The 25013-nt window shown below is 37.3% G+C and overlaps 1 protein-coding gene across 3 annotated transcripts in view; it reads left to right on the top strand.

Moving 5' to 3' along the window:
* The first annotated feature begins 10995 nt into the window (after positions 1–10995).
* The window catches only part of VIRMA (vir like m6A methyltransferase associated), a 58100-nt gene continuing 44082 nt past the window's right edge, over positions 10996–25013 (top strand). Inside the window, exons 1-4 of one of the 3 annotated variants that reach the window (XM_059042862.2) lie at positions 10996–11248; positions 18793–18908; positions 22610–22696; positions 23789–23837. In XM_059042862.2, the coding sequence (XP_058898845.1) occupies positions 11186–11248; positions 18793–18908; positions 22610–22696; positions 23789–23837 (315 nt within the window). In that variant the 5' untranslated portion in view covers positions 10996–11185. The remainder of the gene's footprint in view (positions 11249–18792; positions 18909–22609; positions 22697–23788; positions 23838–25013) is intronic. The other 2 variants (XM_059042863.2, XM_067017019.1) reach the window with 2 other exon arrangements.

Below are 25013 nucleotides of genomic sequence, written 5' to 3'. Positions count from 1 at the left end.
AAAAGAAAAGAAAATGATATTCATAGTCAAATAACTCTGACCCTTGGTATATTGGTTTCTAGTTTTTTTATATGCATGAATTCTTAAAATTTTATTTTGTTTTATATACAATATTTGCAATCATAACGCTTATGCATTTTTCCACATAAAATAATTTTCCCATGTAATTCTAAGTTATTTATGAATATCATTTTGATGGCTGTAAAATATTTTGTTTTATGATTATAACACTGTTTACAATTACTATTTTATTGAACATTTACATTATTTCCAATTTCTTTTTATTACAAATGATGCAATACAAATTTTGTAAATAAAGCTATTTCACCATTTTGTGATTACTTTCTTCGTTTCCAAAATGAAAAGTATTGGACCAAAGGCATGACTATTTTAAGGATATGTGTATGGATCCAGTATTATCAACACTAACATATCAATATTCATTTAAATGTAGTATTCCTCTACTAGATTTTAAAACATATTACTACAACATGGCAAAAATAAAAATGTTATGGTATTGAACAAAAATTTAAAAAATATCATTTGTAGAACAAAACTGATGCCTGCTACAAACGAGAATCTTTACCTTTCAACATCTTTTTTTCTCCATTCTTTCTTTCAGTAACCTTGTAAAAGCAACCAGAAAAGCTTCACCATTTCAAATCTTAGAAGTGAGGAAACTGTAAACCTAAGTAAATCCTAAACACAACATTGTAAATCAACTATACTCCAATAAAAATTAATTTTAAAAAAAACAACTAAGGAAATCCTACAACCACTCAGTAATAGGGGTAAAATTAAAATGGGATAAGACACCAAGCTTGATCAGCCACTAGCAGGTTCCCAGGGTCCCTTGATCTGGTAGTGATACAGCAATTAGAGTATACAATAATGAATAGAAACCCCTATTACCATCTAGCTGCTTGACATTTCGATGACTGTATAACGTTAACCGTGACTACTTAAATTTGTAGGTTTGCAATTAGGAGACTATAGTCACTTCTCCTCTGCCAGCAGGTGGCAGTAGATATTGTAACAGAGCCTTGGAGTCCAACATGTAAATCCTTTGCCTGAGATTTAAATTTTCGACATGGCTTTATAAGTTTAAGTAATAACAATAATAAACTTTATTAAAACAGCTGAATATATTAACTCATTGTTTTGTACCCTCTTTATTTCTGTCGTTAGTACTGACCAGAATTTTAGTGTTGAATAATCAGTAAACACTGAGTTCCATGCATTTATGCTACTCATTAAGGACCATTATTTTAACAAATTTTTATAATTTCTTTCTTAATATTTATTTATTTATTGGCTACGTCGGGTCCTAGTTGAGGCACGCGGGATTTTTGTTGCAGCGTGAGGTCCTTCCTTGCGGTGCGCAGGCTCCAGAGCTCATGGGCTCTGTAGTTGTGGCACACGGGCTTAGTTACCCCGCGACATATGGCATCTTAGTTCCCTGACCAGGGAATCAAACCCCCGTACCCTGCATTGCAGGATCAATTCTTCTTAACCACTGGACCACCATGGAAGTCCCTATAACTTCTTTCTTGTTAATGTCTCTTCTCATTCGTTTCCTTTCCATATCCACTGCAAACAATCCAAATCCAGACTTTTAACCCCCTCACGTGAATTATTTTAAGAATTTTCTTAATGACCATTTTGCTTCTAGTCTTTTATTTCAATTCATTGTAAACATCCCAGGAAGAGTAATCTTCCTGACACATTATTATATAATTTCATTCTTCTTTCAAAAAGGTCAAGGCTCAACCTCAACTCCTCAGTTCACTCCCAGTTTACAAAACAAATTCCAATGTGGAATTCACAGCAATCCTCCATTGGACCTCACCTGGCCTCTTCCATCTTTAGCTCCTACATTCAAACTCGTCTACTTACTAATCACACCGGTCTTTCTACCTCTTTCTACCTCTGCTCAATTTGTTAAGAAAACCAGAAACTCTCTCCCCTCCTCTTCGGCCATCTCAATTTTATCTATTCTTCAGAAACCATTTAGCTCAAATTCCACTTCCATAAAGACTTAGCTGACCGTCCCAATTCTCATTTATTCAACAACTCATTCAACTATATATAGAGGGTATATATATGTGTGTGTGTGTGTGTGTGTGTGTGTGTGTGTGTGTGTGTGTGTATGTATATATATGGTACTATTTGTGTTCAGGTACTATTAGGCAAGGAAATACAACCATAAAAATTGTGTAGTTCCTTCCTTCATGGGGTTTACAGGTTCTAAAAGGAAGTTTAATTACAATGCAGGAATAAGTGATGTAATAAAGTAAGAGGAGCCCCCTGCTTGTAGTGGGTGTGGTGGTCAGATAAATTTCCCCAAGTTCTAAAAAATGAATAGGGAGTTAGCTGGCAACGAAGGGGCACAGGCATTGCAAACAGAGGAAAAGAGCATGATTAGAAGCATAAGAAAACATTTATAACCTGAGGACCAAAACCAAAACAAAACGAAACCACTCAAGCATTCTAAACACTTAAGTAGCTTTAAATGCTCACTCTTAAATTCTGTACTTAAGCAAGGAAGTTAGTTGGCCAAATCTGTATTTTAAAAGATCCCTCAGGGGACTTCCTTGGAGGTCCAGTGCTTAAGACTTCGCCTTCCAATACAGGGGGTGCGGGTTCATTCCCCGATCCGGTAGCTAAGATCCCACATGCCTAGGGGACCAAAAAACCAAAACATTAAAAAAAAAAAAAAAAAAAAAAAAGAAGCAATATTGTAACAAATTCAATAAAGACTTAAAAAATGGTACACATCAAAAAAAAATCTTTAAAAAAAAATAAAAGATCCTTCAGGTGTCATTCTGGAGGTGCACTGGAGGAGAGCAAGACCAGTCAGAATGCTGCTGCAGTACAATGGACAAAGGCAGAGGAGCTCAGATCAGGGAGGGAAGTAAGGATGGAGAGGAGGGGCCACATGTGAATGTCATTATGGAGGTGAGATGCTCAGGACTGACTGGATGAGAACTGAACTGAATGACTGCCAGGTCTCTGGCTTAAGCAAGTTAATGAAGAGTGGTGGAATAAGTGGATGGTGGTCTAAGGATCCCCATTTTATGGGATGGGGGTAACTGAAGATCACTGAGACTAAGTAACTCTCCCAAGATCACACAGCGACTGAGTGTCACAGCCCAGAGCACAGCTAATTCTCTGTTTGCTCCACCAGATCCATTTCCTGTCCTTCTCTGCCCTGCTCCATGACCTGGTTGGCTGTACACTGTATCACCTGGGCCTTTCTGAAGTCTGGCTTCTAATTGGATTTGGCCCAAGGGAGAAACAGAGGTCAGAGTGTGGGAGGAAAGAGAGACTGAGGAATGCATTTTCCCTAGCTCTCTCCTGAAGCGAGGTAAAGCTGAAGTTTTATCAGAGGTTGAATTCCTCCAGACCAGTATTTCTCAAACTATCAGTGGTGAATGATCTTTTTTAAAAATTACCACCCACTCGGTGGTTAAGAATCCGCCTGCCAATGCAGGGAACACGGGTTCCAGCCCCGGTCTGAGAAGATCCCACATGCCACAGAGCAACTAAGCCCGTGCGCCACAACTATGGAGCCTGTGCTCTAGAGCCCGCAAGCCACAACTACCGAGCCCGTGCACCACAACTACTGAAGTTCCCGCACTTAGAGCCTGTGCTCTGCAACAAGAGAAGACACCGCATTGAGAAGCCCACGCACCATAACAAAGAGTAGTCCCCACTCGCTGCAACTAGAGAGAGCCTGTGCACAGCAACGAAGACCCAACACAGCCAAATAAATATATAAAATAAAATAAAATAGACAGGATCCCAGAGTGTTACGCCTTTATGAGGTTGGAAAAGAGTTGGAAAATAGCTAGGGTCATTGAAACTTTCTGAACAACTGACACTAATGGGTGTGCCTATTTCGAGAGAGTTTGTGTAGAAAATAGTTTACAATCTATGCTTCTCAAATCTTTAGGTGATCTCCAGACCACATTCTGAAGAATGACGTGGAAGTTTCACAGCAAGCCCTTGGCTTGTAGGGAATTATCATAATAAAGTCTCATGGATAAAGGGGGACAGCTGTTACTTTCAATCAGTGTACTCAGAGAGAGAGGAAAATGAAGGCCCTTTGGGTTCCCACTGGTGGATGGATGTTGTGCAGTTGGCAGTTTGCCAGACTCCCAACTCAGTTGTTCTTGATGTACTTGCTCTCTGGAGAGGCTGAAATTCTTGGCAGTTCACTCCAACCCTCCTCCTGCTCTGTGTACTGATGTGCATGTCAGTCACCTTGGAAAAGAGCTCATCTGTTACCAAACGAATGCAGCATGGACTTATTGTGGGCTGCTTAGCTCTCTCCCACCATCTCTGCCTTTTTGTCACGTTGCCCCTGGCAAGTGTTCAGATTTGCATAAGTTGCTTTTCACATTAGAGGCAATTCTTGTTTTTCTTCAAATGGCTCTTTTCACTGCAGGGTGGTGAAAATCAAAGGAGGAAAGACATTGTATCTGGTAAAACAGCAATAGCTACTATGGGCTGTTTACAGAGCACTGCTCCGGGGGAGTTTCTAATCTGATGAGCAAAAGAGACAGAAATGAAAGAAAAAGAATAGTACAATCCAAGCATTTGATATATAAAACATGCATAATACATAATTCTATATCTGATTTGAAATAGTGAAAAAGAAATCAATTCATTCAATAAACATTTTTGAGTATTTAGTGTGTGCCAGGAACAGGGTATTATCACTACTTTGAAAGAAGCTCATAGGCTAGAAGGGAGACACTAACCTACGAAGAAATGGCAAAAGCTAGTTGGGCACTAGACCTTAATCTGTTGAATATACTCCAAAGTACAGATAAAAAACTATCAAATCTGAGGAGTCAGGGAGCCGTGTGGTGCAGGAAGTATATATACACCACATTTTGTTTATCCATTTATTCATGGATGTATATTTGGCTTCTTTCCACCTTTTGGCCATTGTGAATACTGCTGCTATGAGTATTCGTATACAAGTATTTGAGTACTTTTTTCAGTTCTTTTGGTATATGCCTAGCAGTGGTAATATGGTAATTCTCTGTCATATGGTAATTCTATATTCTTTTTCAGGAACTGCCGAACTGCACTGTACCAGTCTACATTCCTAATGTACAAGGGTTCCAATTTCTCTACATCCTCACCAACTCTGACTTAAAAACAAAAAAACAAAAACACTGTAGCCATTCTAATGGGTGTGAAGTATCTTACTGTGGTTTTGAGTTGTCTTTCCCTAATGACTTAAGATGTTGAGCAACTTTTCATGTATGTATTGGTCATTTATAGACATTTCTTTGGAGAAATGTCTATTCAAGTTCTCTGCCCATTTTTTCATTGGGTGGTTTGTCTTTTTGTTGTTGAGTTGTAGAGTTTGTTATATATTCTGGAGAATAGACCATTATTATACATATAATTTGCAAATATTTTCTCACATTTTACAGATTGTCTTTTCAGTCTCTTGATAGTGTCATTTGATGCACAAAAGTTTTAAATTTTGATTAAGTCCAATTTATTTTTTCTTCTGCTCAAGTTTTTTGTGTCCTGTCTAATAACCCATTGTCAAATCCCAGGTAATACAGATTTACGATATGTTTGCTTTTAAGACTTTTATGGTTTTCGTTTTTATATTCAGGTTCTTGATCCATTTTAAGTTCATTTTTGCATACGGTATGAGTTAAGGGTCCAGTTTCATTTTTTTTCATATAGACATCCAATTATCCCAGCACCATTTATTGCAGAGATTATTCTTTCCTCCATTGAATGGTCTTGGTACCCTTGTTGAAAATCCATTTACCATATATGTTTCCTTTTTTTTTTTTGTGGTACACGGGCCTCTCACTGTTGTGGCCTCTCACTGTTGTGGCCTCTCCCGTTGTAGGGCACAGGCTCCGGACGCGCAGGCTCAGCGGCCATGAATCACGGGCCCAGCCGCTCCGCGGCTTGGGGGATCTTCCCAGACCAGGGCACGAACCCGTGTCCCCTGCATCGGCAGGCGGACTCTCAACCACTGCGCCACCAGGGAAGCCCCAATTTACCATATATGTAAAGGTTTATTTCTGACTCATTTAAAAAACTTTATTGAAGTATAGCTGATTTACAATGTTGTGTTAATTTCTGCTGCACAGCAAAGCGACTCAGTTATACATACTTATATTCTTTTTCATATTCTTTTCCATTATGGTTTGTCACAGGATATTGAATATAGTTCCTTGTGCTATACAGTAGGACCTTGTTGTTTATCCATACTCTACATAAAAGTTTGGGAATTCCCTCGTGGTCCAGTGGTTAGGACTCTGCAATCTCACTGCTGATGACCTGAGTTCAATCCCTGGCTGGGGAACTAAGATCCCACAAGCTGCGTGGCGTGGCCAAAAAAAAGTGTATTAAAAATTTTTTTTAAATACCAGTTTGCCTCTGCTGATCCCAACCTCCCAATCCTTTCCTCCCCTACCTCCCCCTTGGCAACCACAAGTCTTTTCTCTATATCAGTGAGTCTGTTTTTGTTTCGTAGATATGTTGATTTGTGTCGTATTTTAGATTCCACATATAAGTGATACCATATGATATTTTTCTCTTTCTGACTTACCTCACTTAGTATGAGAATCTCTAAGTCCATCCATGTTGCTGCAAATGGCATAATTTCATTCTTTTTTATGGCTGAGTAATATTCCATTGTATATATGTACCACATCTTCTTTATCCATTCATTGGTCAATGGACATGCAGGTTGTTTCCATGTCTTGGCTATTGGAAATAGTGCTGCTATGAACATAGGGGTGCATGCATCTTTTTGCATTATAGTTTTGTCTGGGTATATGCCCAGGAGTGGGATTGCTGGATCATATGGCAACTCTACTTTTAGTTCTTTGAGGAACCTCCATACTGTTTTCTATAGCGGCTGCACCAATCTACATTCCCACAAACAGTGTAAGAGGGTTCCCTTATCTCCACACACCCTCTCCAACATTTGTTATTTGTAGACTTTTTTTTTTTTTTTTTTTTTTTTTTTTTTTTTTGCGGTACGTGGGCCTCTCACTGTTGTGGCCTCTCCCACTGTGGAGCACAGGCTCCGGACATGCAGGCTCAGCGGCCATGGCTCACGGGCCCAGCTGCTCCGTGGCATGTGGGATCCTCCTGGACTGGGGCACAAACCCACATCCCCTGCATCGGCAGGCAGACTCTCAACCACTGTGCCACCAGGGAAGCCCCATTTTTTTCTTTTTTAGATTCCATATATATGTGTTAGCATATGGTATTTGTTTTTCTCTTTCTGACTTACTTCACTCTGTATGACAGTCTCTAGGTCCATCCACCTCACTACAAATAACTCAATTTCGTTTCTTTTTATGGCTGAGTAATATTCCATTGTATATATGTGCCACATCTTCTTTATCCATTCATCTGTTGATGGACAGTTAGGTTGCTTCCATGTCCTGGTTATTGTAAATAGAGCTGCAATGAACATTTTGGTACATGACTCTTTTTGAATTATGGTTTTCTCAGGGTATATGCTTAGTAGTGGGATTGCTGGGTTGTATGATAGTTCTATTTTTAGTTTTTTAAGGAACCTCCACACTGTTCTCCATAGTGGCTGTATCAATTTACATTCCCACCAACAGTGCAAGAGTGTTCCCTTTTCTCCACACCCTCTATAGCATTCATTGTTTGTAGATTTTTTGATGATGGCCATTCTGACCGGTGTGAGATGATATCTCACTGTAGTTTTGATTTGCATTTCTCTAATGTTTAATGACGTTGAGCATACTTTCAACACTCCCTAACACCATACACAAAAATAAACTCAGAATGGATTAAAGACCTTAATGTAAGGCCAGACACTATAAAACTCTTAGAGGAAAACATAGGCAGAACACTCTATGACATAAATCACAGCAAGATCCTTTTTGACCCATCTCCTAGAGAAATGGAAATAAAAACAAAAACAAACAATGGGACCTAGTGAAACTTCAAAGCTTTTGCACAGCAAAGGAAACCATAAACAAGACGAGAAGACAACCCTCAGAATGGGAGAAAATATTTGCAAATGAAGCAACTGACAAAGGATTAATCTCCAAAATTTACAAGCAGCTCATGCAGCTCAATATCAAAAAAACAAACAACCCAATCCAAAAATGGGCAGAAGACCTAAACAGACATTTCTCCAAAGAAGATATACAGATTGCCAACAAACACATGAAAGAATACCTCATTTCTTTGTTCTATGCAACAAAAGTTCTTGAAAGAGTTGTTTATACACATTTTTTATACTCAATTCTTATTCATCTTAAAAAGTTTTATTTTTTATTAGGTAATACATGTACATGGAAATAAATTCTATTTCTGTACCTTAGCCATCAAGCTCCCGTCCCTGGAGGCAAAAATAACGAACAGTTTCTTGCATACTTATTTCAGAGATAGTCTATAAATTCAAATACACACATGGTACGTATCTGCAACACAAAGAGTGAAGCCTAATGTAATATATAGACTTTAATTAATAATAATGTATCAATACTGGCTCATCAATTGTAATAAATGTATCATCCTGGGAATTCCCTGGCAGTCCAGTGGTTAGGAATTGGCACTTTCACTGCTGTGGCAGCCTGGGTTCAACCCCTGGTCGGAAAACTAAGAGCGGCGCAGTGCAGCCAAAAAATAAATAAATAAATAGATAAAATAAATGTATCCCCCTAAATAATGCAAAATAATAATAATAGGGGAATCCTTGATAGAAAAAATGGGATATATAGATAGGAACTCTGTACTATCTGCTCAATTTCCCATAAAGCTAAAGCTGCTCTAAAAAATAGTTTATTATTACTATTATTAGGCCATGCCTCTTGTGGGATCTTAGTTTCCCCACCAGGGATTGAACCTGCACCCTTGTCAGTGAAAGCCTGGAGTCCTAACCACTGGACTGCCAGGGAATTCCCCCAATATTATTATTTTTTAAAATCTACCTCACACTACACTTAGGTCAAAAAGAAAATCAAAGATAAGAAAATCAGACTATGTAAAAAAATACCAATAATAGGGCTTCCCTGGTGGCACAGTGGTTAAGAATCTGCCTGCCAGTGTAGGGGACACGGGTTCGAGTCCTGGTCTGGGAAGATCCCACATGCCACGGAGCAACTGGGCCCGTGAGCCACAACTACTGAGCCTGCGCATCTGGAGCCTGTGCTCTGCAGCAAGAGAGGCCACGACAGTGAGAGGTCTGCGTACCGCGATGAAGAGTGGCCCCTGCTTGCCGCAACTAGAGAAAGCCCTCACACAGAAACGAAGACCCAACACAGCCATAAATAAATAAATTTTTTAAAAAAACCAATAATAAATGCACTACATGGTATACTAGTTACAGTTAAAGCAGAGCTTATGGAAGAGTTGGTAGACATAAATATACAGTAATAAATAAGAATATAATTAACTTAAGTATCACCATAGAAATTAAAGAACAGCATATAAGCCTAGAGAACAGAAGGAATTAGAAAATTCAAAAGCAGAAACTAAAGAATCAGAAAACAGAAAAATGATAAAAGTAATAAATATAAATGCAAGAAGTGGTTCTCTGAAAAAAACAAATAGTAAAAGAGATAAACTGTTAGCTAACAGAGGAAAGTGGATGGCTGAGGAAGGAGGTGGATGGGAGGTTGACTTAAAAAATTAATTTATTATTAAATATTTCAGACATACCAAGAGGTACAAACAATAATGTTAGGCACACCTGTGAAACAACCACCAACCTAAAAAATAAAACATTAACAAAGCATTTGAAGCCCATGTGCACTTCTCAGTTACATCTCCCTCTGGTTCACCACTATCTTGAAATTTCAGTGTTTATCATTCCAGTGCATTACTTTTTAATTTTATAACATATATGCTCCTAAAAATGTATGTTATTTTATATCTTTTGAACTATTTAAATTCTATATACTCTTCAATGTGTGAAGAATAAGTGTTTGCTTAACCATTTGTTAGATTATCCATGTTAGTAGATATAGCACTGCTTCATTCTTTCTACATGTTTTATACTAGTGCATTGCATAAATATACCAGAGTTTACTGATTATTTCTTATTAATGACAATTAAGTTTACAGCTTTTTAAAAGTATAAAGTTTTGCCATGAATATTCTTGTATCTGTAGGTATTTCTTTAGGCACATTTGCAAGAATTTTCCTAGAAGTGGGGTAGGCACATGTAATTTTACCAGATAATTCCTAATTGCTCTCCCAAGCACTTGTGCCAATGTAGACTACTAAATAATTGCAATTGCTGCAATGTTCATCAACAGGGAGCCAGGGAGGCTTACTTTTCAGTCGACATTTTAACTGTTCATGGCATTTCACGTTTTACAATTTTTTGAATTTTATTTATTTTTATTATTTATTTATTTATTTTTGTGGTATGCGGGCCTCTCACTGTTGTGGCCTCTCCCGTTGCGGAGCACAGGCTCCGGACGCATAGGCTTAGTGGCCATGGCTCACCGGTCCAGCCGCTCCACGGCACGTGGGATCTTCCCGGACCGGGGCACGAACCCGTGTCCCCTGCATCAGCAGTTGGATTCTCAACCACTGCGCCACCGGGGAAGCCCTTGAATTTTATTTAAATAAATGTTCACAATAAGCCTGTGGATTAGGTATTATTATTGAAAATGCACAGTTTCCAGATGAGGGAGCAAAACATCTCTTCGTTTTGAAACAGTTTCCTTTCTTTTTTTAAAAAAAGTCTTACTTTCCAACCTCGCTGACTGCACCTTTTTCCTGCCAGCCCTGGAAAGGTTTCTTGCTGGCCGGTTCACTGGGCCGGGAGTCCTGAGTTGGCTGCGTTCCCCACCCCTCCTCCGCCTCTCCCAAGCCGGCTACACACTCCGCCCCCACCCCGAAGCTCTCATGGGTCTAAAACGCGGTAGGACAACGCGGTTTGGACCACTGGAGACGCCGTAGCCCCTCCCCTTCTTCCTCTTCCCCTCTCGGCGCTCGGAGGGCGCCCTCCGCCGCGCTGGAGAAGGCTGGGCCGGCGACTTCCGGAAGCGCGACGCGTCGCGATAGGTTCAAGCTTGCGGCGCCAGCTCTTTGGTCACAGGAAGTACCTCCGTCTCTCCCTCTCCTGAGCCGCTGTCGCCGAGCTTGGAGGGCTGCCCCGGAAGTCCTCCCCTTTCCCCCGCCCGCGGCAAACATGGCGGTGGACTCGGCGATGGAGCTGCTATTTTTAGACACTTTTAAACACCCGAGCGCTGAGGTAAGCCTTCGCGACTTGATTCCGACCCTGTTTCTCGAATTGGGGACTCTTAAAAAATCGTTAGGCGTGTCTCGACTGTTCCTTGTGCCGATTGCTGCTTTAATTCCTCACACACACACCCTCCCTCCTCCTAGCTTGGGTGTGGGCGCCGCGTCTGAGGGTGGGTGGGTGGCGGTAGCCACCCCCACCCCCTACATTTCCCTGTGGTAGTTTCGGCCCCGCGTCGTCTTTGGTTGAGTCGGCTGCTCTACTTGCTTTGGTCCCCCACCCACCTCCCCAACCCCCTGGGTCCGCTTTGGGCCTTGAAAAGGATCATGGTTCTCAGGTTTACCTCAGGTGATGTTTTGGAAGGGGTCTCGGACACCTTGTGTTTGACAGTAGTGTTGGTGACCGAGCGGGTCACGTTGGCTTCCTGGTTCCCAAATCCCTTTTGCTAGGTCTCTTCTAACGAGAGTTATGCCACCCAGATGTGACACTCATTCGGTTTAGGATTGCGGTGTTCTCCAGTTTGTCCTGAAACTTTAATACAACCTATCTCTTGGAAAGGTTTCACACATTAGGTCAAGAGGAACTTACACAGAACGTCCTTTGTGTGCAGCATACTTGTGAAGAGGAGAGAATTGTAGTTAAACTGTAAAGGACAATTGTGTTGTCGTTTTGAGGGGCGAGAGTGGGCTGTTGTAGAGTAATCGTTGTGTATGAACTTGAGCGCCACCGAATGCATGACGGTTGCTACCATATGTAAATTGAATACTCAGCCGGCCAAGAACGTACAGAAATGAAGTTCATGGAGAAATTAAAAGAAACCCCATAGCTCACATTTCTCTTTCAGTGTAAACTTAATTAAGAGAACTTTTTTTTTTTTTTTTTAATTTGGCTGCGCCGGGTCCGGGATCTTCGTTGCCGCGTGCGGGGTCCTTTTTCAGTTGCGGCATGCGGGATCTAGTTCCCTGACCAGGGATCGAACCGGGGTCCCCCGCATTGGGAGCGGGGAGCCTCAACCACTGTACCACCAGGGAAGTCCTCTAGAGAACTTTTTTAAAAAAATTGAGGTATAGTTGATTTACAGTATTAGTTTCAAGTGTACAACATGGTGGTTCACAATTTTCATAGATTATATTCCATTTTAAGTTAGTATAAAATATTGGCTGCATTCCCTGTGGTGTACAATATATCCTTGTAGTTTATTTGTTCTATACATACAGTAGTTTGTACCTTAAGAGAGAACTTTTCTGTCTTCAGAGGTAAGGATGGTAGTGGGTAGCAGTTGTACTTTGGTACTTGTTAAAGAGTTTGACAACCTTGGCCTTCTGATTATTTTAACGAATGGTTTATAGGTCTATAAAAATCAAATATTTGGAAACTTTAGCATATCTTACTAACAATGAATTAACTTGTGGTCTCTCATTTCATGTGGGTCAATTAGCTCTGTTTGTTCAGTGACCATACTTTTCTGACTGCAGTTCCAGCTAGGCTTTAGAAAACTCACAGTGGAGGCTGTAGTTGGATAAGAAGAAACCTATCATGTGTACAGAAATAGGGAACAGTTAAAAATGAAAGAAAAGCATATGATGAATTAGTTTAGTAGTTTACTAGTTTAGGAAAGTTAGCATTCATCCACTTAACATATATTTAGAAATCTAGTATTCATTCATTCTTAAGCAAGCATTGAGGACCGTGGAGAGGATAGGACTGGTAGTAAATACCTTCTGGCATTGATTGAGGAAGGCTTAGTAGAGATCATATTTGAACTGAGTCTTGAAGTAGGAGTAGGGGTGTTTTGGGGGATGTGGAGTATTGGCATGATTGTTCTCAAGGAGTTTATAACTAGTATTGGACATGAGGTCCACCAAATTATGATTCAAGTTAGATTATGATGAGTGCAGAGAGACAGAGTAGAAATTTCTTGAGGTTTGTCTCCTTTATTTCCAAAATGCTTATCAGTGTCTGATATATTAGGACCCCAGTCAATATTTATTTAGCTCCCTTTGGTGGTACAAAAAAAGGCTATGTGATTTCAGAGGAGGGACAGATCACTTTTCATTTGAGAGTATCAGGGAAGACTTCATCGAGGCAGGTAGCATATGAACTTGGTCTTTGGTATCAGAGAATATGTTCCACAGTTATATATAGGAAAGGAGGGCATTCTCCTGGAGTAGTCAGTCCTTTGGAAGGGTATGCTGAAGCAGTAGTGTGAAGTGGCACCTGATAGTTTGAAGCCAAATCACAGAGTTCCATAAATGGTCTACAAAGGAGTATGGGCTTTATTTTGTAAGAAATAAGTAGTTTTTGAGCAGGCAAATGATATGATTAGTAAAATTAAGGTAGGTGAGTACACCAGTACATTGGTACATCAGTAATGCCTAAAATGGTTCAGAATAATTAGAGGTGGCAAATTAAGAAGAAAAGGTGAGACATGATGAAAACTTGAGTTAGCAGATGGGCAGTAATCATTGATAGCATTTATTGAATGCTTATTTTGTGCAAGACGCAGTGCTTTGGTAATTTAAATACATTATCTCTAATTCATGAATCAATTTTGAAAGATAGTTATCCCCATTTGATAGATAAGGAACTGAGCATGAGAAGTTAGGTGACGTTCCTAAGGTGGCATAGCTGAATTAAGACATGCTAGTGCACATTTCCTGGCTCTAAAGCTGAGCAGTGCTGTGTCCCAGTGGGGTTAAGGAGGAGGGAATAGGTACGATATAAATTTTGGTTGTAGAATTGACAGGATGGCAACTGATTGTGTGAGAGTAGTTAAAAATGATAGAATTCTAGTTATAGAGAACTGGTGGAACTAGAGAACTGGTGGGGCCATTGTTAGTCATAGAAGAGTCTGGAAGTGGGTTTGAAGTGGGTTTGATGGGAACAAGATATTTTAGTTTTTGATTTGTTTAGTCAGACACCAGATAGATTCACACAGTAGGAAGTTGAGAATCTGTTTAACAATTATTTATGAAAAACACTTTTGAAGGTGAGGCATAGCTTTAGGAGGGGCAATAAAGGTAGCAAAACAAAAAACCAAAATTTACTGCACTTACTTTCAAAGGAATTTGTAACCTGGTAGGGAAGACAGGCATTTATTCAAGTTTCACAAGGGGAATATGTGAAGGGGTTTGAGTAGTGCTGAATGAATTACAAATTGTGTTGTGGTTTGTATGCCACTTTTTAAAAAATAAAAAAAATGTTATTTTAGTAAATTTTAATTTTATTATAGAATAATTAGAAGTTACAGAAAAGCAAAGGCTTTCATAGTTCCACCTTTCGTAGTCTCATCTATCATTAACAACTTTCTTAAATTTTTCACAAGTCCTCTAGTAATTAAAAAAAAAATATATATATATACATACACTTAAATGTATACACCCTCCACACACATTAAGGTACTGATAACTATCATACTGTTTTCTGGTTTCTTTTCTCACCTAACAATGTGTTGTGCATCTTTATAAATGAAGAATTACACCTATACAACATTTGAAAAGTAAGCTTCATTTTCAGACATTCTCTCTTTTTTTGACTAGGTAACACATGTATGAGGTACCAATTCAAAAGTGTGTACAGGAGAAAGTAAATCTTTTATCCCTGTCCCAAGCCATCCTGTTTCCTTCCCAAGATATTTTGTATATCATTTTTATTAGTTGTGTAATAGTTATTTAGGTGGTAATGCTATTATTTATATATTAAATTCTCATACATTTAGGCTTCTGACTTTTTATAGTGATACGATATTCTTGAGGCTAAATTGTTTTATATGTCTTTAATTAGTTCTTTATTACTTTCCAGAGTGGAATTGCTGGGTTAAAATTCAGTCTTTCGAGCGTGATTGATGTTAGAAAGTCCTACTTCATCTTAGAGTTTAGGAAGCCAATTTGGAACTCATGCAAACAGCAGTGATAATGGAAGTGGCAGGAATAGATGACATAGCCTTAGTTTACCCTTAGGAGAGGATAGGGAAGAGAAGATAGTTGAAGGAATACGAAAGTAAGGAGAGACAGCTATCCTGTGACCTTTAAACACACAATGACTTCTTCCTTAGATAGATGTGGCTGAGTCATGGAACCTGACCAGTCTGTTCTTCACTTTCCGGGTACCTCTCTAATCATAAACCTTCCATTCCATGATTTCCCACTGTCTTCCTAGGTTTAGGTACTCCTGTAGATATTTTAAGCCTCTACTTCATTGTAATATTTTTAACTTTGAAAACACAATTCAGTCAGCTCTTATTAAGCACCTGTTAAAAGTCATTCATTAAATGAATATGCTCAGCACTATGAATATAACAGTAAACTGAGACTTGGTTCTTGTCTTCCTGAAATACCACTCCAACAGGAGAGTTAAAAGAAGCAATTAGAATTTAGTTTGATAAGCACTCATCTAGACTTGATCTGTCTTAGCTTTTAAGAGAAAGTTGACATCTGTAAGGAGTTGGGAGAGGAGCATGGAAGGGTTCTAAGCAGAGACAGTAGCATGAGTGACGGCATAAAGATGAGGAAGACCAGGGTATGTTGGGGCTGTAAGTTTGGAGTGGTGGGAAGAGACCATACTTGTTTATAAGACTGAGGAATTTGGCCTAGTGTCTAGAACTAGAGGAGTGACAGCAGAAACGGAGGGAAATGCACAGATTTGAGAGCTATTTAGGGGTTTAATCAATAGGACTTGATGTTTGGATGAAGGAATTATTTAGGTGAGAGAGAATGAGAAAGAATCCAAGGATGATAATGTTTTCTTTCTTGGCCATTGTCTGGATGGTGGTGCCATCACTGATGTAGGACAGTTTAGTTTTGGACTTGTTGAGTTTTTGGTGCCAGAGGGACATTCAAATGGAGATGTCCAGTTGACAGTTGGATATAGTGGTCTGGGGCTCAGGAGGGAGGTCCTAAATGGCGATACAGATTTTTGGAGTTGAATTCTGGCAGTGAATGAAAAACGTATTTCTTGTAATTCTGTTGATTGTGTTTAGCTACTATGCCCTATTTTTCTCCTACATTTTGCCCTCTAGCCTTGGTGAACTATGCTTGTAATTTCTTGAACCTTCCAAGTTCTTGTTTGCATTCCTTTTGCACATGCCTCTCCCTTTGCCTAGAAAGCTCTTTCTCCCTCTGTTCCACTGATTCTTGTTTTCCTTAAACATTTACTTAGATCAGGTGCTACTTCTTTTGGGAAGCCTTCCCTGACACTCTTCTTTTCCCCCCACAAATGTTTGCCTACAGTCTGATTTAGGTAAGTTCGCTTTTGAATTTTCATAGTTTCCTTTGTGAGTCTGTATCATAGCAATTTATCTATTCATCTACTACAGTAGATTGTACCTTAATGGCAGGGATTATGTCTTGTCTTTATATTCTCAGGACCTAGCATACCTTGGAACATTATAGACATTTAGTAAATGTTTCAAAACAAATATTGAATAAAAGTGGTTGCAACTAATATAGAAACTCTTCTACTTACAAACAAAATAGATTTTGAAAGCCTATTTGTAAAACCTCAAGTTCATTTTTTTAGGTCCACAATGACGACACCCTAACTTCTACTAATACCATTCATTAATTAGTAGGGGGCAGGGTGAAAGGAGGTTAGAATAAATAAAGTTTTGTTCTAAGTTTCCTTTGTAAATATTAATGAGAATTTTTAACCATATAAGCAAAGGAGCTTCTGTATAGTAGACTTTTAAAGTAGAGGAGTTCTTTACAGGACGGAAACATAGAACCAAAGTTTGAGGCAGAATGCTTATTTCTTTTATATAAATCTACTGTAGTATTTATTGAATACCTACAGTATATTTGTAATAATTAAGATACAATTTCAGCTGCTCTCATAAAGTCAGGATAATAGTGGGTTAGATAAAATAGGATTTTCTCTTTCAATGTGGTTTTAAGTATTCTCGGGCTAATGTGACAGCTCTGCATTGTCAGAGACAGGTTCCTCTCCCATTCTTAGGGAATTGCCTGCATTGTCCAAGACAGCTTACTATAACATGTGTTCTAGAAAGGCAGCAGAGTATAGAAGAAGAGGTGGCAGGAGTTTCTGAAGTCTGAATTTTTCCTTTAAGGACATGACCCAGAGTTGCCTACATCATTTCCATTTCCATCTCATTGATCAGAATCTAGCAATCACATGTTCACACTGTCTTCCCAGGATATGGGAAATTCAGGTTTTAGTTCACTTTTGCCCAACTCAAACTTCTCTAGAAGAAGAGTTGTATTGGAAAACAACCTGCAATCAGCCACACTTTGCATTCCTCCTGTTTCTTTTATATCTTTGAGAGTATAAAGTACACTTGAATAGTTAACATTATGTTAAGATTTCTATACCTATATATTTAATTATATTTAATCTTTGAGCTTAAAATGCAAAATTGGAAAGTCATCCTCTGTCACATTTTAGGAAAGACTCATTTGACTAGTCTTTTGGTCTGTTGATAGGCACAGTATTCTTTGCAGCTTCTAGAGGCACTTAGGACTCAGTCTTTCTAGATGCAAATAATATGAACCATTCTTATTATAAGCTTTGACCACTAGGTAATGATGTTTGGCTGAACTGCTAGGAAAAGTTGATATAAAACTATTGTCCAAAAACAATGTGAAAATTTTCTTTTTAAATTATTGATTGCAAGAGCTACATTTGTCTGATCTTGTGTCAAATGATACATAGAAATAAATGTACACTAAATTTATGCTATCCATTTATGTTATGATAATAAATTCTTAGTTTGTGGATTTTTTTTCCTGTTTTAAATTTGAGAGGGTTTACCTTAACTGTTAGGTGCCTAAATGGCTTCCCTTGATCTCTTGATATTAGTATGTAAGTTTGGTAAATTAAGCTAATTTAAGAGATTCACAATCTCTCATTTATAATTCAGAAATTCAAAAATGGCAGAAAAATCTGCCCTAAATACATCTGGCCACGTGCTCTGATTTGAACTGATAGGATGCTAGTTTTAATCTTTATTTAGTGTGACTGTTTATACATGTTGCTGCAGAAGTATTAATATTTTGGTTACAAGGTACTGCCCCAGAAGCCACTGGGGGTGTTAAGTAATATGTAGTGTTTGTATCATTTGCTTTCTAAAAATCTAAAAAGTCAGGATTCTGTTTTGTCTTTGGCCGGCGTTGCCTGGTGTGCGGGATCTTAGTGCCCTGACCAGGGATCAAGCCCGTGCCCTCTGCAGTGGAAGCGCGTAGTACTAATCACTGGACCGCCAAGGGATTCCAAAAGTCAGGATTCTGAATCGGTGTCTGGCTCCAGAGGTTTCCATTAAAGGATTGTAGGTCTGTATAGGCCTAAGCAAAACATCAGCAGGGAAGCAGATGCAGGAAATGTTATACAAATGGAGAGATTTAACTAGGTACATTTTATTGTCAGTTATTTTTAAGAGTGGTTTTTAATGCCATTATAAATAATGTAATAGCACTGTTTTAATGATGTGGTGTTTATTTTAAAATTATTTGTGGCATTCTGAATGAAACAAATTGAAGTGAATAAATTTTGAATAGACAAAGTGTTTTGCTTACAGTTTATTCCTCTCTCCCCTTTTCTTAAAGCAAAGTTCTCATATAGACGTGGTTCGTTTTCCATGTGTGGTTTATATCAATGAAGTCCGAGTCATACCCCCAGGAGTAAGAGCCCATAGCAGCTTGCCTGACAGTAGAGCATATGGGTAAGTCAGTTTTCTTTTTTAAAAGTACTTTTGACTAAAGTTGATCTAGAAACATACTCTTAAATGCAGAAATTTAAGGTAATATTTTGAAAGTAAAAAACCTAAAACTTTATTCAGTTATGGTTTTGTCGTATTGTAATTGACTCTAGGTTTTCTGTATAATCCATATATTATTATAAACTTGAAAAGAATCATTATTTGACTTGAGTACTAGATTAAGTTTTTCTTTCTTCATTTCTTTTTTTTTAATTGGTGGAAATAGGTTTATATTTTCCAAACCATTCTAGCGTGGCACAATATAGTAGATGAAGTATTTTTAACGTGACTTTTTCCTTGAAAATAAATAAGAATGAGTCTGAATATGTAGATATATATCTTTTATTATGTTGCTACATTTTTTATTATATTATTTTATAGTATCAGTTTTCATGACTTACTGGTGATGTCCTTAGCCTGATACGTGTGTCTTTTTATAAATATGTAGCTTCACATTACCATTGATTGTACTGAGCAAGTAGTTATTTGAGCATCATTCCTCTTTCTTAGGCTCTTTGTGAAATAAACCAAATGTAAGACATGGTTCCTGATGTAGAGTTTTTTTTTTTTTTAATCTTTTTTTAATTTTTATTTTTTGGCCATGCAGTGCGGCTTGTGGGATCTTAGTTCCCTGACCAGGGATTGAACCTGGGCCATGGCAGAGAAAGCATCAAGTCCTAACCATTGGACCTCCAGGGAATTCCCTGTTGTGGAGTTGTTGAATTTTAACAACTGACGTAAAACAGAGGAATTTGATCTTTGTTGTAACATGAATAATCATCTTCTTCTGATTTTAGTTACATGAATTGGAGATAAAAGCTAAATTTTGGTTATAGAAACATGAATATGTATAATAAATAAATCGGTGGGTTTTTAGCTTATAGCCTAGGTGTTACTCTTATGTATCAATGCCACATTTTGTTATGTCCATGCTGTGATAGCTCAGTTTCTATTACCTGAAAGAGTTAGGCCAGCTACAGGGGTGACTGTTAATGGTACAGATTCAAAGTTAAGGGCTTATTTCTTCATAATTGTGAAAAGTAGTTGGTTATTCCTAGGGGTAGATATAAAAATCTTCAAATGTTTTCAGGTCATTCAAAGGTAAAACAAATACAAAACAAAACAGTAAGAATGATTATTATTTATAATGACAAATCATTGTAATTGACTTCATATCTTTTTTGCCATGTGTAAGGAAATAAAATCTCCTGTTTTCCTGTATTTCTTTCTACTTTTCCTATGTGTATAGAATGAGAAAGATGGAGTAATGATAGTGTATCCAGCAGTCTTCTCTAATTGTACTGCTTTAGGTCAAGAAAGGTCTATTAGTTATCTGTTGTTGTATAACAAACTGTAGCAAATTTAGCAACCTAATCCCCTACTATTTCTGAGGGTCAGGAACCTGGGAGCTGCTTGATTGGCTCAAGTTCCCTCATACGTTATAACTAAGATATAGGCTTTGGGTTGCAGTCTCAGAAGATTTGACTGAGGCTGGGGAATTTTAGAAGCCTGTTCACATGACTGTTGGCAGATCTTCAGTTCTTTGCCAGGAGATCTTTTCTGTGGGTTGCTTATGTCACAGCATGTATTTTTGCAGGGTGAGTGATCCAAGAATGAAAGTGAGAGAGCATGCCCAAGAAGGAAGCCACAGTTGCTGTATTTTATAACTTAATATCAGAAATGGCATACTGTGACATACTTCAATATACTGCTTTTACTATATTCTGTTGATTACATATTCTACTGGTACAGTGTGGGAGGGAACTACACAGGGGTGTGAATACCATGAAACAGGGGACTTTGGGGGCCATTTTGGAGGCTGGCTACCACAGTAGGCAATATGAATCTCTGCCATTAGCTGCAGTGGAAGAGTATTTGTTACATTTCCCCTCTTCTTATCTCTCTCCTTTTTCTTAGCTGGGCGTGAATGGCTGTTCATGTTTTAATAGTTCCAAATATGAAATTATTATCAGAAACTTTATACACAGTATGTTATAGAACAGTAAAATACAGTATTGATTCAGTAATACAAATATGTAAGATGTTGGGAAGCCTGAAATCTCAAGGTTGAAAGTAATGTTAGAGATGATATATTTGTGTAGCACACTTTATGATAGTATTTTTTTCTCATTATGAAATTCAGAACTATGTCAGGTAAAATTAAAACCCCTGTTATCCCTCCATTCTGAGAGAACCTTAACATTTGAGGCCATGTGTTTTAAAATTTATATGTGTGCGTTTATATATATATTTTGTTTTTTGTTTTTTGTAAATGTGGTATCTTATGTGAGGTTAGGTTTTAGAGTCAGCAAGTTTTAAGATGAAAGTCTAGTGAAGTCAAATTACCATTGATTCTTTAAATCGCTTTTCAGTGACCAGGACCTGAGTCTTTGGTGCCTCCAGAGGAAAGAATTTGCATTTCAGTCCTTTTTCCTTTTCTTGAGATATTGGAGGCCAGGGTCTGGTTTGAAGAGGAAGGCTAGGAGAGAGACTAGAGTTGTTGAGCACATATAGTTGAGTTTGGGTAAGATAAAATGTATGATGCTGCTCTGACTGACCCCACTTTGTGCTATTCTGTGTATTCCTTTATTTCATTTAACATTATGTCAGGAGTACTTCACATCATTTAAATTTATTTGAAAATATGATTTCTAATGACTGCATAATCTAACAAATCAATGTACTCTTATTTATTTGGCTAGTTCTTAAAGTGGAGACCATTAGATGGTTTTTAGTTTTCAAATTATTAGTATAATGCACCTCCTCTTGAAAAAAAGTCTTTGTATATTAGTGCTTCCATAGAAACACTTTGTAGAGAAAAGTATTTCTGGATCAAATGGTGTGAACATTTTCTCAGTCTCCTGAATTTTATTGCCATATTGTCTTGCTGAATGATTGTACCTGTTTGTACTTCTACCAGAAATACGTAAGGGAATCTCTTTCAGAGTACTCTGGGCATTACACTTTTTACCATTTGGATTTTTTGTAAATAAACAACAAAGCATGCATTGTTTAAAAATCAAGATTTTAGTTGAGCCTGAGGAATTTCAGCAAGGGTGTAGCAAGGTTTCATTCTAATGCAAATTAAATAGGCTTTAATCTTGACTATAGAAGTCTATAGAAGAATCAAAATATTTATGTAAATTAGTGCTGTACAAATTTCAGTCTGGGCTTTAAGTCACAATTTAGGGCTCTGATGCTCAAATTATTACAGTCCTGTATGAATGTGGGTTAAATTGAAATTAAATGGTAATTATTATTTACAACTTAAAGTTAGTTAACTCCTGATTCTTTTTGCTAATAGAATAATGATATAAGGAATTATAAAACTAGATATCATGATTAATTAGCATTTGCCATTAAAATACATTAAAAAATTTAAATATCTGTGTGTTTTAAAATGGTCCAAGTAGCAGGCGAAAGATATTTGATGGCTAAAAATTTTTCAGTAATACTCAAAGTGAATAGTTGACTACTTTAGAATTGGATGTGAATAAAATTACAGGAAGTATTGCAGTTAACTCCGTGTTTTTATTATTTACATATTAGGAATATTTTATCTTAATTCTAGAATTGCTCTTAAATTTGTACTTACTTTGTTTTTTGTTTTAATTTAGGAACTGATTATTGTAAAGGCTGACGTTTCAACTTTGTTTCATTCACAGGGAGACATCACCGCACACATTTCAATTAGACTTATTCTTTAACAATGTAAGCAAACCAAGTGCCCCAGTTTTCGATAGGTTGGGAAGGTATGTACTTACTAGGTAATTTCACCAGAAACTCATAAGTTAGTAAGCAAAACCTTTTTATTCTTTAGATAGAAGAAAAGGCTATGTATGGTGGTAGACCCAGGAACTCAGGGTTTAATTTTCTCAATTGACAATATTAAGGAAATGTCAAGCTCCTAAGAACATGTTGAGTTTATTTATAAAATAAAATTTTAAATGTGTGAAACATTAACCATTTTTGTTTGCTTTTTATTGGTGTATGCATTATACATATCATATGATTTGATAATAACCTTCTAATTTGGAAAAGATTACTTTTTGATTCTTAAAAAAAACCTATATAAACACATTGAGATTTTTGTCTATGTTTTTTACATCACACTACTACATAATTTAAAATTCCATGGTCACATTTTTGTAAAATGAGAATTTTGTTGTAGTTACTCCTATTTTGAATTATATAATACATGCTAGGTATGACTAACACTAGTTGTTTTGATGTCTGCAAATTAATTAACCATTAGATGGGTTTACTCATTTATAAAATAAAAATTTTTTAAAGGCAGCTTAAAAATGGAAAATTTTCTGTCCCTGTCAGGAATTAAGTTTTCTAGATTTTGCTTATTCTTTTATTGATTCTCCACTCATTTATTATTAAATTATGTTGATAATTTAACCTCTTTTTAAAAGGAAGGGAACCGAACCTAGGTAATCTGAAGCAGCTAATTCTTAATATTATAGAATGTTATTCTTATGTCAGTACCTGATAAAAATAGGTGCTTTTAAAAAATTTTGGTCCCAGTATACATTTTTTTTGAAGACTATAATGCTATGGATCTCTACTCTGGCTGTACATTAGAATTACCTGGGGTGCTTTTAAACAAACATTGATTCTCACACACACCTCAAAGCAATTGAACCAGAATCTTTGGGGGGTTTGTTTTATACTTTTTCTTGATATCATTTTGTGGAGAGTAAATTAAACCCAAACTTTGTAGTTCATTAAAACACAAATCTAGCATTTGATTGAAATATATGAATCTAGAAAAACTTCTTCATGAACTGTGATGTTCAGTGTTTGAGCCTATATATTTATTCCTACTCTTTTGGCAGCCTGGAATATGATGAGAATACTTCCATCATCTTTAGACCCAACTCAAAGGTAATTGTAGAAGTCAGTTTTCAACTTGTTACTACTGTTGTTCTCACCTCCATTCAGAGTTTTTGATCCAGATAAACCAGTGATGCAGAATATCAACTTACTTTGTTCTAGTTCTGCAGAATATCATCGTTTCTTGTCTGATTCCTCTTGTATTCCAGAAGCTATTTTAAAATGGAGTAAAGACATTGTAATGCTATTATCTACCCATATAGCTCTTTATTCTAATTTTATACTTGGGTCAGGAAGAAGCCAGCATCTGTGCTTTTCATCCTTTTCATTTAGGTGGGCAAATTCAGAAGATGACAGGCAGGTAAATTATTATTAAACACCATTGTACCTTAATTAAGTTTTCTTTAAAAATTCATATTTCATACTTGCTCCTTGTATATCAAAAGTGTCTTTTTCTTGATACCAAATGCCATTCTGAAAGCATCTAAAAGACCTGAATCATGGAAGAGTCGAAATCCAAAAATAATGGTGATCTAATATGGGACTACTCAGCCTGCTGTTTGTTTTTGGTGGGGGATGGGTATTTAATCCTCTGCACCTTGTTTAGGCTAAAAATTGTATGCTTTATCTGTTTATCTTCCTTCCAGTGGTATTTCTGTTTAGAGTCTGTCAATCCGTGGGCATAGTCTTTGAGCTTTTCTTCTGGTCCCCGATTTCCCTTTGCTAGAGTTTGCTAAGGTTAGCAAGGAGAATAATAGTTATTTTCTTCCTCTAGAACCCTTCCTCTAGGGTTCCATTACCACTTATTATTTCATCTTTATCCAACACTGTAGAGTGGAAGGAGAACTCAGAAGTCAGGGGCTTTGGTTTCTAGCCAGATTTTTCTACTGACACTCTCATTTTCTTATTTGTTGATAATATTTGCTCTGATTACCTCTCATAGTTATTGTGAAGATAGAGTGATTAATAGATAAGCTCTGAAAAACATAAAGTTATTTTATAAGGAAATATTGAGGGTTAATGGCATTGATAAAGTCTTTGATCTTTTTAGGATAAAGTTTCTTTGCAAAAACAATTTGTTTAATGCCTCTGGTTACCCTTACTTTTTAAGTACAATGTAGATACATAGAATATACCTGCATGTCATATAAAAAGAATGCTGTATAATTTTATAGGCTTTATAATTCTTGAGACTAGGCACAATTTGTACTTTTGTGTATCTCCATG

The sequence above is a fragment of the Kogia breviceps genome, chromosome 17, assembly GCF_026419965.1.
Source record: "Kogia breviceps isolate mKogBre1 chromosome 17, mKogBre1 haplotype 1, whole genome shotgun sequence".
In the NCBI taxonomy this organism is placed as follows: domain Eukaryota; kingdom Metazoa; phylum Chordata; class Mammalia; order Artiodactyla; family Physeteridae; genus Kogia; species Kogia breviceps.
The sequence above is the reverse complement of the archived record's forward strand: the minus strand, read 5'-3'. Positions and strand labels throughout refer to the sequence as shown.